This window comes from Prionailurus bengalensis, chromosome A2 (assembly GCF_016509475.1).
Source record: "Prionailurus bengalensis isolate Pbe53 chromosome A2, Fcat_Pben_1.1_paternal_pri, whole genome shotgun sequence".
Lineage (NCBI taxonomy): Eukaryota > Metazoa > Chordata > Mammalia > Carnivora > Felidae > Prionailurus > Prionailurus bengalensis.
The window spans coordinates 11532340-11545963 of NC_057348.1; the positions used below are offsets into that span (position 1 = coordinate 11532340).

Sequence of the window (13624 nt, forward strand, 5' to 3'; positions counted from 1 at the left end):
GAATGGACGCTCCAACTGGAACTCAGATACTGCCTCCAAGTCTCTGGAGCCACCCAAGCACTCCCCCCACCACCACCCCCCCAATAAAACTAGCCACCCATAGTTCTCCATCTGCCCATGGCCTTAGAAGCCCCAACAACTGACCTCTTTCTCAGCATCTGTATTAAGGAACTTCTGGGGAAAGGGAATCTGATTGGCTCACCTGAAGTCAGGTGACCACCTCTGAACTAATCATCAGTCATCTGCCAAGAGAGGAAGCAGGAGTGGGCTGGCAAGCTGCATGGGGTTCAACCCATGATGGGAACTCAAGTCGGCCCCAGAGATATAGAAGGCCCACCACTACCCCCCACCCCCCACCTTCTCGAGACACAGACCAAGGACACTTGAGTGTTAACTATTCCTTTATTAGGTGGTGAGGGGACTGGGGGCTGTACAATGCAAGGGAATTTAGCTACACAGGGATAGTGACCAGAAGCCACATTACAAAAATAGCCTAAAAATACTTCTATTTTGCCCCCGGGGCTGGGCGGGGGGGGGGGGGGAGTACCAGGGGAGGGGTGCCACCAGGCAGCTCATTCCCTTCCTGCAGTCCCGTATTTAGAGGGAGGCAAAGTGACATGCACACATCTCCCCTGGTCCTCACGTTCTCACCAGCCACCCCCACCCAGCTCCCCAAGAGAGATGGCCCCGGCTCTAGGGTTGGGGGGACCTGGGGCGGGCTCTCTGGGCCAGAAGAGCCCTCCCCCCAGCAAAGCTATAGAACAAGTTCCATCTGGAATGCAGTGAAGTGAGGGACATGGGGGAGGAAACAGGCTCCCAAGTCTCACCCGCCCCCCGCCCCGGAGGGTGCGCCCAAGGGTGCCTACTTGGTACACACCAGGGTTGTGTACTCGGTACACAGGATCCCGGTCATGCCTGTGTACTCGGTACACAGGGTCCAGCTTGGCCGAATGGGCCCACAGACTCAGCCCCACGGGGGCACTGGGGGGTTTGCAGGGGCAGGGAGCGTCTCCATATATATATTTTGTAAAAAATAATAATAATAATAAGTTTGTTTAAATGAATTTGTTTCTATACAAAATGTAAAAAAAAATAATAATAATTCACTCGTGTCGGAGTGTAAGGAGAGAGACCAGAGGAGGCAGGAGAGGGGGGAGGGACGGAAGCATGGGGATGGGGGGGTGCAGGAGGAGGCCCCAGGCTCATCTCAAGACCCAGGGGGTGGGGGGGAGTCAGCCCGCACCCCCTATAAATAAAGCAGGACTGAAAGCCGAGGCTGCGGACCTATCTCAGCCACACTTCGAGGGGGAGTCGGACCGGTGCGAGGAGGCTGGTGGAGAGAAAAGAGAAGGGAAAGGTCTACAAAGGAAGCGGGGGGAAGAGAGAGAATCAGGACAGGATGTCTGTTCAGCCCCCCAAGACCCAGGAACTGGAGAGCTCTCAGGCCAACACCTGCCTCTTGGGGGTGACTTCGGGCTGGGGCCCCAGCTGGGTCTGGGCCTGAGCTAGCGGGCCTGGGACAGAAAGGGGGAGCGGCTGGGCAGGCAGCGCCCCAGCGGCTGTGGCCTTGGGCCCGGTGGCAGTGGCTGGGCTGGGCGTGGAGTCTGACCAGTCCGAGAGGGAGGGAGGCGAGGGGCTGGCCCAGTGCTCGGGGGACTCGGGGGAGGGGGTCAGGTAAGGGTGCTCGCTGGGGACCCTCAGGAAGCGGGCCTTGGGGGGGCTGCTGTGGGTGCCAGCTGCCGGGTACTCCTCGCCGTGTCCCGGGGCCGCCAGGTACGGTGGGGGCCGCTCCTGGGGCGACACGGGGGTCCCGGGGTTCAGCAGCTGGGGTCCCGGCGCCAGCGGCAGCAGGAACGAGGGGCCCGGCGGGGCAGGTGGCGGCAGCCGGGCCCAGTCAAGGGGAACGGCCACGGGGTTCAGCAGACCCAAGCTGAGCACGCAGCCCCCAGGGGGCTGGCGCCCTAGACCGGCCCGGCCCGCGCCACCGAGCTGCGCCAGGGACACAGCCGTGGCGGTGGCAGCCGCGTAGGGCCCCTCGAGGGAGAAGCCGCCAGGGGACGCGGGGGGCCCACCGAAGGGCCGCGGGGAGTCCAGCGAGTCCACGGGCGACAGCGTGACCGAGCTCTCGGCCAGGGGACCGGGGCAGGCCAGCGTCAGCTTCTTGCCCCGCCCCCGGGCGCCCTGCGGCCCCAGCCCCGCCTTCCCTGGTGGCCTCCGGCTCTTCTTGCCCCCAGACTGTGCCACCTTGAGGCCCGGGAGGAAGGCCCCCGGTGGGCAGAGGAGGGGCCCCAGGCCATGCGGGCCGGGAGGGCTCCGGGGCCCACTGGGCTGGTCCAGCAGGCGCACGATGTCCTGGTGCAGCCGCTCCTGGGCCACGTCCCGAGGCAGCCTGTCCAGGTGGTCTGTGATCTCACGGTTGGCGAAGTGGTCCAGCAGCAGCTTGGCAGCCTCATAGCTGCCCTCCCGGGCGGCCAGAAACAGTGGAGTTTCCTCCTGAGCGGGAGTGAGGCACAGAACCCACGACAGATCAGCATCCCAAGAGCCCGGATTAACTCCTGGCCAAGGTCTGGCGGCCTTCTAGCCTCTGGTGGAAACCAGCTAAGAAGCCACACTCTCCAGCCCAGCAGAGCTTCGATGGGATCCCCGCTCTGCTGAGGGGAAACTAGGCAAGTTCTTTCCTTTAAAGCGCATCCGTCCAGTGCCTACTAAGCGTCATGCCCCAGGGCCAGGACTAGGGTGAGGAAAGTGAGGCACTCCCCTTAGGCACAAAACTTAAGGGGGCGTCAAAAACCAATCATCGGGGGCGCCTGGGTGGCTCAGTCGGTTGAGCGTCCGACTTCAGCTCAGGTCATGATCTCACGGTTTGTGGAGTTCAAGCACCACGTCGGGCTCTGTGCTGACAGCTCAGAGCCTGGAGCCTGCTTCGGATTCTGTCTCCCTCTCTCTCTGCCCCTCCCCTGCTCACACTCTGACTCTGTCTTTCAATAATAAATGAATGTTAAAAAAATTTTTTTTTTAAAGCCAATCATCAAACTAAATGATATTTTAATGCAACCCTTTCTTAAATTATACTTGTTGGCCAAAAAATCTGTAATGTATAAAATATCAAAATGTCAGATAAGGACAGAATCCATCCCTGTGCCCCTCTGAGCCTCACTCTTCCCATTTATAAAATGAGGAGAGTAATTTCACCCTGCAAGACTTTTAAAACAATGATTGTAACAGTTACCTTTTATTGAGGATCTACTAAGCATTTTGCAAATGCGTTATTTCAGTGAATCCTCAGGAGACAACAATGAGGTGGGTACTGTTGCCTCCCCACTTCACAGATGAGGACACTGAGGTTTCAGGGATGTTTAGCAATTTGCCCAAGGTCACACAGCAACTGCCACACGCTTTCTCCTCTAATCCACTGTTAGAGGCTGTTAGGTCCAAATCCTAACTTGGCTACAGGCAAGATGAATGCCCCCACTAACCCATGCCACCCTGCTCTTTGTCATATTTAGGGCTGACTGCCTGGTGGGTCAAGGGCTGGGGCTCACCTTGCTATCCTGCATGTCCTTGTTGGCTCCATTTTTGAGCAGGGCCAACGTGGCCTCCACATTGTTGACGGCTGCTGCCCAGTGTAAGGCTGATTTCCCTGTGGGGGGGGGGGGTGGGGGGAGAAGTTAGGGTTAGGACTAAGCTCATTTGCTAGGGTCCCACGGCCGGGGGACAGAAAGTGTCTAGAATATGGCCTGGCAGGCAGGCGGGTGGGGGGACCTCCCATGAGTACCTGATCATGTGTTTGGGTCCCTATATGTGCCGACCTGTGGGATGACGCTCTCTGTCCAAGAGAGACACTGTGCGTGTATGTGCACACCTACAGTGCATGACTCTCCATACACAGGCGGGGGTACTATGTGGTCCTCACTCGGTTGTAGCTAGTGCTGTGCCTGTCCCATGCAGTAGCCACCAAGCACACCCTGCTCTTTAGATTTACACTGATTAAAATTAAACAACACAGCTGCCAAGACCACTCAACAGGGAAAGGCTAGCCTTCTCAACAAATGGTGCTGGGACAACTGGATCTCCACGTGCAAAAGAACGGGGCTGGATCCCTACCTCACACCAAATACAAAAATCAACTCAAGTGAAACAAATATCTACATGTAAGAGCTCAAACTATAAAACATTTAGAGGAAAACAGAGGAGTAAAACTTCATGACCTTGATTTAGGCAAAGGATTCTTAGCTAGGACACCAAAAAAAAAAAAAAAAAAAAAAAACAGTAACAACAGAAATAGATAAATTGGATCTCATCAAAATTAAAATGTCTGTGCTTCTAAGGACACCATCAAGAAGGTGAAAAGAAAACCTACAAAATGGGACAAATCTTTATAAACCACGTATCTGATAAGAGACTTATACCAAAAATATATAAAGAAGTCTTCTAACTCAAGAATAAAAAAACAAAAACCCAATTTAAAAACAGGCAGGGACGCCCAGGCGGCTTAGTCATTTGGGCATCTGACTCTTGATTTTGGCTCAGGTCAAAATCTCACCATTGTGGAATCAAGCCCTGGGGTAACCTCCATGCTGAGAATGAAGCCTGTTTGGGATTCTCTCTCTCTCTCCCTCTTTCTCTGCCCCTCCCCCACTCGTGCACATGCTCTCTCTCTCTCTCTCTCTCTTTCAAATAATAAGTTAACTTTTTAAAAAATGGGCAAAGCATCAAAATAGACATTTTTCCAAAGCAGATATACACATGGCCAATAAGCACATGGAAATACGCTCAACATCATTAGCCACCAGGGAAATAAAAATCAAGACCACAACGAGATACCAATTCACACCCACTAGGAAGGCTGTAACAAAAGACAGTTAATAACAACTATCTGCGAGCACGTGAAGAAACTGGAACCCTCATGCACGGCCGGCAGGAATGTGACACAGGGCAGGCACTGTGGAAAAGTCTGGCCGCTCCTCACAAGATTCAACATAGAGTTACCATATGACTCAGCAATTTCGCTCCTAGTTGTGTACCCAAGAAAAATGAAAACATATGTCTACACAAAAACCGGTACATGATTGTTCATAGGAGCAGTAGCCAATGAATGTTAGGAAACATTCAGAGTAGGAAAATCCATACAGAAAGTATGTGTTTAAGTGGTTGCCTACGGCTGGGAAGGTAAGGAGATTGGAGGGTGTCAGCTAATGGTGAGGGCTTCTCTTCCAGGTGCTGAAAATGTTCTAAAATTTACTATGATGAGGGGCGCCTGGGTGGCTCAGTCGGTTAAGCGTCCGACTTCAGCTCAGGTCACGATCTCGCGGTCCGTGAGTTCGAGCCCCGTGTCGGGCTCTGGGCTGATGGCTCAGAGCCTGGAGCCTGTTTCCGATTCTGTGTCTCCCTCTCTCTCTGCCCCTCCCCCTTCATGCTCTGTCTCTCTCTGTCTCAAAAATAAATAAAACGTTAAAAAAAAATTTTCTTAAATAAATAAAATAAAATAAATAAAAAAATAAATAAATGAACATTAAAAATAAATAAATAAATAAATAAATAAAATTTACTATGATGATAGTTGCACAACTATGTGATTATACTAAAAGCCACTGGATTTCATACTTTAAATGGCTGAATTGTATTGTATGTGAATTACATCTAAATAAAGCTTTTTAGGGGCGCCTGGGTGGCTCAGTCGGTTGAGCGTCCGACTTCAGCTCAGGTCATGATCTCACAGTTCGTGGGTTTGAGCCCCACATCAGGCTCTGTGCTGACCGCTTGCTCAGAGCCTGGAGCCTGCTTCAGATTCTGTGTCTCCTTCTCTCTCTGCCCCTCCCCCACTCACGCTTTGTCTCACTCTGTTTCTTAAAAAATAAATAAATGTAAAAAAAAAATTTAAACTTTAAATAAATAAATAAATAAATAAATAAATAAATAAATAAAGCTTTTTAGGGGCGCCTGGGTGGCTCAGTCGGTTAAGCATCCGACTTCAGCTCAGGTCATGATCTCATACTCTGTGAGTTCGAGCCCCGCGTCGGGCTCTGTGCTAACAGCTCGGAACCTGGAGCCTCCTTCGGATTCTGTGTCTCCCCCTCTCTCTGCCCCTCCCTTCCTTGCACTCTGTCTCTCTCTGTCTCAAAATAAATAAAAACATTTTTAAAAATAAATAAAGCTTGTTAAAGCAGGCAAAACAAAGGTTAAAAGATTAAATGAAACAAAACATTTAGCTCTTCATTTGCCCTAGCCACATTTCAAGTGCTCAAAAGCCACCACATGTGGCCAGGGGCCACCACATTGCTCATCACAGACCAAGAATGATTTCCATCAATACAGAAAGTCCTACTGGACAGTGGTTCTCCAGAGCCACAGTTCTCAAACAGAGGTGATCCCCCGACCCAGGGGCATTTGCCAATGTCTGGAGACAGTTTTGGTTGTCGCAGCTGGGGAGTAGGGTGCTGCTGGCATCTAGTGGGTCAAGGCCAGGGACGCTGTTTAATATCCTACATTGCAAGGACAGCCCCCAGCACAAAGAATCATCCAACCCTAAGTGTAAATGGTGCAGAGGTTGAGAACACCTGCTCCAGAAAGGTCGGGATCTGTGCAAGCAAGCCACCCTCACAGAGGTATTTGCCATCACGTATGGATGGATTTGGCCAATTTGCAAATGTACTATACCAGCTGTCCAGCAGAGGGCAGCATAGTAAGTTCTTCTGCTAAAGCAAACAGAAATGAAGTGTCTTCGGGAAGGCCACCTTTTTCTAAGTCACGGAGGTGTCATATGGGCTAGCAAATGCCACACACACACACACACACACACACACACACACACACAAAACATGTCAGTGTAAGTCCACATCAAAACTCTGTTACACATGGGACGCCTAGGTGGCTCAGTCGGTTAAGCGTCCGACTTCGGCTCAGGTCGTGATCTCACGGTTCGTGAGTTCAAGCCCCACGTCGGGCTCTGTGCGGACAGCTTGGAGCCCGGAGCCTGCTTCGGGTTCTGTCTCCCTCTCTCTGCCCCTCCCCCCACTCACACTCTGTCTCTCTCTCAAAAATAAACAAAAAATAAACATTACTCCCCACAGCGTACCAAGCTCATCCACAGCATTGACATCAGCGTGGCTGGCAATGAGTTCTTCCACCATGCCCTCCACCGCCAGGCGGGCTGCGAGGATTAGCGCCGTTGAACCATCCGCCATGCGGGCATCCAGGTCTGTGGAGCGGTTCCGGATGAGAATCTAGAAGGGAAGGTGTGCAGAAGGGAGGGTCACAGCAGGAACAGAAGGACCAGGTACATCTCCAAGTCTCCTGAGCTCCCCAACCCCCACGTCCCCTATAGACTCCGTGAAGTCCAGGAAGCAGGTACCCGCCAGGCCCCATACTCCCACAGACCCCCATTTAACAAATGAGAAAAGCAAGCTCTGTCTCGTAGGACCAGGGCTCAAACCCAGGCCTGGCTGATGCCTCATGTCGGCTGCCAGCTCCGAAGTCCAAAGGGGCAGGTCCACCTTACCTGGAAGACGCCTTGGGCATCAGCAGTGACAGCAGTGTGCAAAGGAGTGCGGCCTGAATGGTCCTGGGCATTGGTGTCTGCCCCGGCATCCAGCAGCCGCTTGGCCGCATCGGCCCGGGCATAGCGGGCAGCGAGGTGCAGGGCTGTCTCGCCCGTGCGGTCAGTCCGTGCCCCAAGCTGGGCTCCCTGGCAGATCAGGTCTGAGATGATGCTGGCTGACGCATCTTCTGCCTCATCCTCCTCGGTGGGCATTGGCTCCAGAGCCCCGCCACAGAAAGAGGCCAGCATCAGTGGGGTGAATCCGTCTGCAAAGGCCGGGAATGTGTCACGGGGAGGTGGGCACAGGGGGCCTTGCCAGCGAACGCGACTGAGGGCATTGCAATAGCAGGAAGCGGCACACAAGGGTCACAAGAGGGAGCGACGAGACCTCCCATCTGCACCCACGTGTGCACGTGTGTACACATGCACATGCGTGTGCATGCACGCACACACAGACACGCATGGCATCTGTGCCAGGTACCCGAGAAGCCAGGGCAGGATAAGGATGCACAGGCAGGTGACTTGTCACAGAAGGGCTCCCAAGGCAGATACAGGACAAGGGAGGGAGGAAGAAGCAAGCATTCAACGTCAGGCAAATTCTCAGGGGGTTACTTCAGCCCGATCCTGAAGGGGGACTCAGGTACCGCAGAGGTGTAATCCCGCTTGAGGCAAAAGAGCTGTGTCTTTCACGCTCCCCCACCCGCTAGTGAAGAACCACCCCAGGGGGCGCCTGGTGGGTCAGTTGGTTAAGCGTCCAACTCTTGATTTCGGCTCAGGTCATGATCTCACGGTTCATGAGTTCGAGCCCCGCATCAGGCTCTGTGCTGACCGAGCGCGGAGCCTGCTTGGGATTCTCTGTCTCTCTCTTTCTCTGACTCTCAAAAATAAATAAATAAACTTTAAAAAATAAAAAAATAAAAAACAAGAACCACCCCAGAGACATAAAATCCCGGGCACTTCAGGCCCTGGTGGCCTGAGGAATTTCAAAAAAGAGCCATCAGTGCAGGTCATTTGGAATAAAAGCAAAACGAGCTGGAGGAGGAATACCCCGAAATGCAGGAAAGACGGATCCGAGAGAATCCAAATAATGTGAGCTGCTACACTCTGCATGAGCATTTGCTCGTTTCCCTTAGGGAGCCAGCCATAAGCACCCCATTTTCCATCCTCAAGCCCCGAGTAGAGCTAAACCCAATCCCTGGCTCAAGGAGAGGCATTAGGCCCAGACCTGCAGTCAATCTGCATATTCCAGCCCCCGAGTCACACTGATTAGTTGAGGGATGGGCAGGTGACTCTAGTCCATCCAATCAGAACTCATCCTGGGACTTTTGCTAGGGTAACTGGTAATGAAGGTTTTATTTTTTTTCTTTTTAATGTTTATTTATTTATTTTGAGAGAGAGTGAGCGTGGGTGAGTGGTCAGAAGAGGCAGAAAGAGAGGAGAGAGGAAAGAGAGAGAGATTCCCAAGCAGGCTCCATGCTGTCACCACAGAGTCTGGTGTGGGCCTTGAACCCACGAACTGTGAGATCAGAACCTGAGCTGAAACCAAGAGTCAGATGCTTAATTGACTGAGCTACCCAGGTGCCCTGGTAATAAAGGTTTTACAAGGTTGGTCAGGCCTGTGGCTATCATGCCCCCCGGAGAAAGCCTCCTCGGGCTGGAGTCCTGGACCCAAATATCCATGATGCTTTCGGTTACAAGAGCCAGTAAATCTCTCGTTTTACTTAAACTAGTTTGAGTTGGGCTATTATGACTTACAACCAAGAGTCCTGATTAACACACACCCCCAGACAGACCCAACTCTCCCCAGGACACAGACCCAGATGCAACTTTTCCCAGGTAGGACTGGTAAGGGGATCCTTGGAGGGGGAAGGCATCACCACTGACCTGGGCCACGCACATTGACATCCACGCCATCAGCATCCACATCACCCTGTGGGGGCGTCAAGGCCATGGCTGGTGCCACACGGATGTCAGCTGCAACCAGGTGGTGTTGAGTCCACTGGCGACAATCCACAGCATCCTCGGCCCCCACACCAGGGTCCTCTACCTGGAGGCACAAGGACCCAGGCTCTCACAAAGAGCCGAGAGATAGAGGGACAGTCTGGGCATCCTCACAGCTTTCTCTCGTGGAGATGCACACACGGCCCCAAGAAACCACGAATAGCCTGCTTCTTTTCTACATATGGAAACAGGAAATTGACATACCGGAGCTCAGAGAACCCATAAAAGGAAGACGTGGGATTTTAATCTGGGTAGGAAGTGGGGAGGGCTGGGAATCCAAGGTGGGTGATCAAGGAAAAGACACCGAGCACAGCCCCTGTCAGTAGACACCTGTCTATACCCTAGACGCGAACACGCTGAAAACGAAATTGAGAGAACAATCCCATGACAACAGCATCAGGAAGAGTAAAACATTTAGAATTAAATTTAATAGAAGAAATGCAAAATTTGCATTCTGGAAACTACAAATCACTAGCAGAAGAAATGCAGGGGTGGGGGGCTGGTCCTTCAAGGATCAATTTTAGTCTGAGAAAAGGCTGAATGGGTGGGAGAGAAAGAGAGAAGCAAAGAGAGGCCCTGGATACCACGTGGGACTCCCACCCAGCACTGTGAACATGAACATGAGGTATCAGGACAAAATAGACACAAATGTATCAGTTTACCTTCACAAGCATAGCACCTGGGCCCCTAGCAGGAGCTTGATAAATTTCAGACTCAGAGTCCAAAAGGCATAGTGATGTTACGGAAATAGGACAGAATGTTCTTTTTTTTTTTTTTTTTTTTTGTATTTTTTAATTTTTTTTCTTCTTCAGTATATTTATTTTGAAAGAGAGAGAGAGAGAGGGAGAGAGCATAAGTGGGGGAGGGAGAATCCAAGCAGTTTCCACACTCTGGACTGAGCCCAGTGTGGGGCTCAATCTCAGGACCTCAAGATCATGACCTGGATGAAATCAAGACTTGGACCCTTAACCGGCTGAGCCACCCAGGTGCCCTTCAGGACAGAATATTCTTAACTAGCCTGCCAGGACATTTAGGAGCCCTCAAGCACCAAACACAGCCTGATCAAGCCAGACCTGAGCTTAAGGACCCAGGCGGAGAGTTGAATTTCACGAAAGGGGAGAGCCAGGTGATGGACAGCTGTCCCAGCCTCCCTGACCCTTTCTGATTAGCTGTCCATCACCTGGCAGATCACGTTAGAGCTCTGAGCTTCTCATTAGCAAAATCAGGATAATGCTGTCATTCTGCAATGACAAAATGCCATCAAAAACTTATTGCATGGGACACTTGGGTGGCTCAGTCGGTTAAGCATCCGACTTTGGCTCAGGTCATGATCTCATGGCTTGTGAGTTCGAGTTCTGCGTCGGGCTCTGTGCTGACAGCTCAGAGACTGGAGCCTGCTTTAGATTCTGTGTCTCCCTCTGCCTCTCCCCACACTTGCACTGTGTGTGTGTCTCTCTCTCTCTCTCAAAAAAAAAAAAAAAAAAAAAAAAAAACCTATTCTGCTATCTACTTAATACCCACTTTGGGATAAGAAAGAAAAAGAAAAGCCTGAGGTGAACAGATTTCTTCCAGCTGTCAATTGTAACAGATGTCTCCACTTCACAAACATTAAAATCTAGCCAGGAAGAGGCGGCTGAGAATTGAGATGTATATCAACAGCTGCTTTACAGGGTCCTTCGAAAGACAAAACAGGATGCTTGCGTGTGTTCAAGACATCTAGCAAGTATAAGGGAATGTTGGCAGGAACGTGTTACAGACTGAACTGTTGTCCCCCCAAAATCATATGTTGAAGCCCTCACCTCCAGCAAACAAGAGTATTTGGACAGAAGACCTTTAAGGAGATAATCAAGGCTAAACAAGGTCATAAGGGTGGGGCCCTAAACTAACAGGACTGAGATCCTTGTAAGAAGAGGAAGAAACCCCAGAGCTCTCTCCCTCCATGCACACAGAAGAACACCACATGAGGACACAGAGAAGGCGGCTGTCTACAAGCCTGGAAGAGAGCCCTCACCACGACCCAACCCTGCCAGCACCTTGTTCCCTGACTTCCAGCTTGCAGAACTGTGAGAAAAAAGTATCTGTCATTTAAGAGCCCCAGTCTGTGGTATTTTGTAACGGCTGTGTAAGCTGACCAAGACAGAGCCCACGGGTGTGGCCCCAGTACAGGAAAGGGTGTTTAAAACCAGCTCGGAGCACTTTCAGGCTGGGCACCCTGGACAAAGTGGGAACCCACAGGGAGAAAGCAGAGTTGCTGTCTAGGTCAGGGGCTCCGCTCCAGAAGACCCCACACGGACCTGGGAGTAGGGCCCTGGTTAGAGAGGGGCAGGATGGGGCGGCCACCATGACTGTTCCCCAGAGCCAGGGAGAGCGGAGACTTCCCGCGACTCTCCCACTGACCATCAGGGGCCCTCCACCCAGAACTCCGAGGGCAGGGGTCAGAGAAAGGACACCACCTTCAGTCGCTTCGCTTCTGGGCACTCAGTGTCCATCCAGTCTGTGGCCACCTGCCCCATCAGACTCTCGCTCTTGGCCATGTTCCTGTGGGCACAATGGGAAGGGGGAAGGGGAGAAGAGACAACTGAGACGTGCAACCTGGAAGGAGGATTTGGGGTGGGGTCAGAGACAAGCCCCCAGAGGCCAGCTGGGGTTGGGTTCTGGGGTCCAAGATACAGAGTCCAAAGAGAGGCTGCAGGACGAAGTTAAGGTCACTGAGGGGGATAGTCAGGGGTTATGATTGGTGGCAGCCAGGGTCTTAAGGTGGAATCGGGGAAGGGCCAGGAACGGGGTCAGGGGTCAGAACAGTGGGCTGTGGGATAGCTGAGGGTCACAGGCATACAGCAGAGAATACACAGGATGACATCAGGAGTCATGAGGATGTAGTTATCCTCCCCACAGGTAAGGATGCAGCCAGGATTACGTAGGTTGTACTGAAGAGTCAGGAAGTCATGGGGTCGCAGGAGAGGGGTACATTCTGGGGTTAGGGCAGGGCAGGGTTGGGGGGTCTTGAGGGACAGATAAAGGAGTTGGAGGCGAGGCCCAGGGCCAAGGCCAGGATTGAGGATCATGGAGAATGAACACTGAGTTGGGGGTGGACAGAGGGTCAGAGGTGGGGTCAAAGGTCAGGGTGGGTTAGAGCCAGAGGTGGTATTTGGGGGGGGGCGGTCATAGACGATAGGGTCAGGGCTCCGTGAGGGGTCGGGGTGCAGATAAGGATCATGAAGCCAGCAGTCACGTGGGAACAAAATCTTGAGTATCTTGGTGAAATTGGAGAGGCCAGGATCAAGGCAGGGTCGGGGGCGGTCAGAGCAGGATTCGAGTCAGGGGAGCGGAGATACAGGACATGGGGGTCAGGGGGTCACAAGTCAGGGGTGCCCCCCCCCCCCCGGGATCACGGAGTCGGTCAGTGGTCAAGGGGACGCGTACTGGGGCCTGGGCTGGAGTCTGAAGCTAGGGTCTGGTGGGGATGAGAGGTCAGTCGGGTCAAAGTGGGCTCAAGGGCTCCCAAGCCCCACCCCCAGTCAGCCACCGGGAGTGGGCGGGGTCCTTACTTCATGCCCAGCGCGTCTTGGCCCACGGGCTCCCGGCGGCCCTTGTGGCCGGCAGCCACATCCTTGTGGAGCGCGAAGCCCTCGGGGAACCAGAGGGTGCTGTGCTCACGCTTGCGCCGGGCCACCATGACGCCCAGCACGAGGATGGCCAGCAGGAAGACGGCGCTGGCGGCCAGCAGCGGAAGCAGCGGCATGCTCGGCTCCGGCAGCTCCAGCGGCTCCCCTGCGGGGTGGGAAGCAGAGGGCTTCAGCCCCGGGCCGGCCGCCCCACCTCCCCCCACCCCCCCACCCTGCCACCAGGCCAGGCCTCACCTCGCACGGCCCGCAGCGGGTACGGGAAGTCAAGGCGTTCCACCGCCGACAAGGCTCCCAGGTAGTCGGCCGCACTCTGGGCGTCGGGGAAGCAGTGGTCATTCTCCGGTGACTGCAGGCACAGCCGGTTGTCAATCTCCAGCATCACCACAGAGCTTCGGGGACCCAAGGGAAGGATGGGGGGAGGGGGGGCTCAACCTGCTGCCGGCCAGGCACGGAGCCCCAT

The 13624-nt window shown here is 53.3% G+C and overlaps 1 protein-coding gene across 1 annotated transcript in view; it reads right to left on the reverse strand.

Moving 5' to 3' along the window:
- Positions 1 to 383: 383 nt before the first annotated feature.
- The window catches only part of NOTCH3 (notch receptor 3), a 35692-nt gene continuing 22451 nt past the window's right edge, over positions 384 to 13624 (reverse strand). The window contains exons 26-33 of the mRNA XM_043586877.1: positions 13399 to 13553; positions 13087 to 13309; positions 11992 to 12076; positions 9422 to 9584; positions 7499 to 7803; positions 7076 to 7223; positions 3543 to 3640; positions 384 to 2493 (exon numbers count right to left, since the gene is read on the reverse strand). Coding sequence (XP_043442812.1) covers positions 1441 to 2493; positions 3543 to 3640; positions 7076 to 7223; positions 7499 to 7803; positions 9422 to 9584; positions 11992 to 12076; positions 13087 to 13309; positions 13399 to 13553 — 2230 coding nt within the window. The 3' untranslated portion in view covers positions 384 to 1440. The remainder of the gene's footprint in view (positions 2494 to 3542; positions 3641 to 7075; positions 7224 to 7498; positions 7804 to 9421; positions 9585 to 11991; positions 12077 to 13086; positions 13310 to 13398; positions 13554 to 13624) is intronic.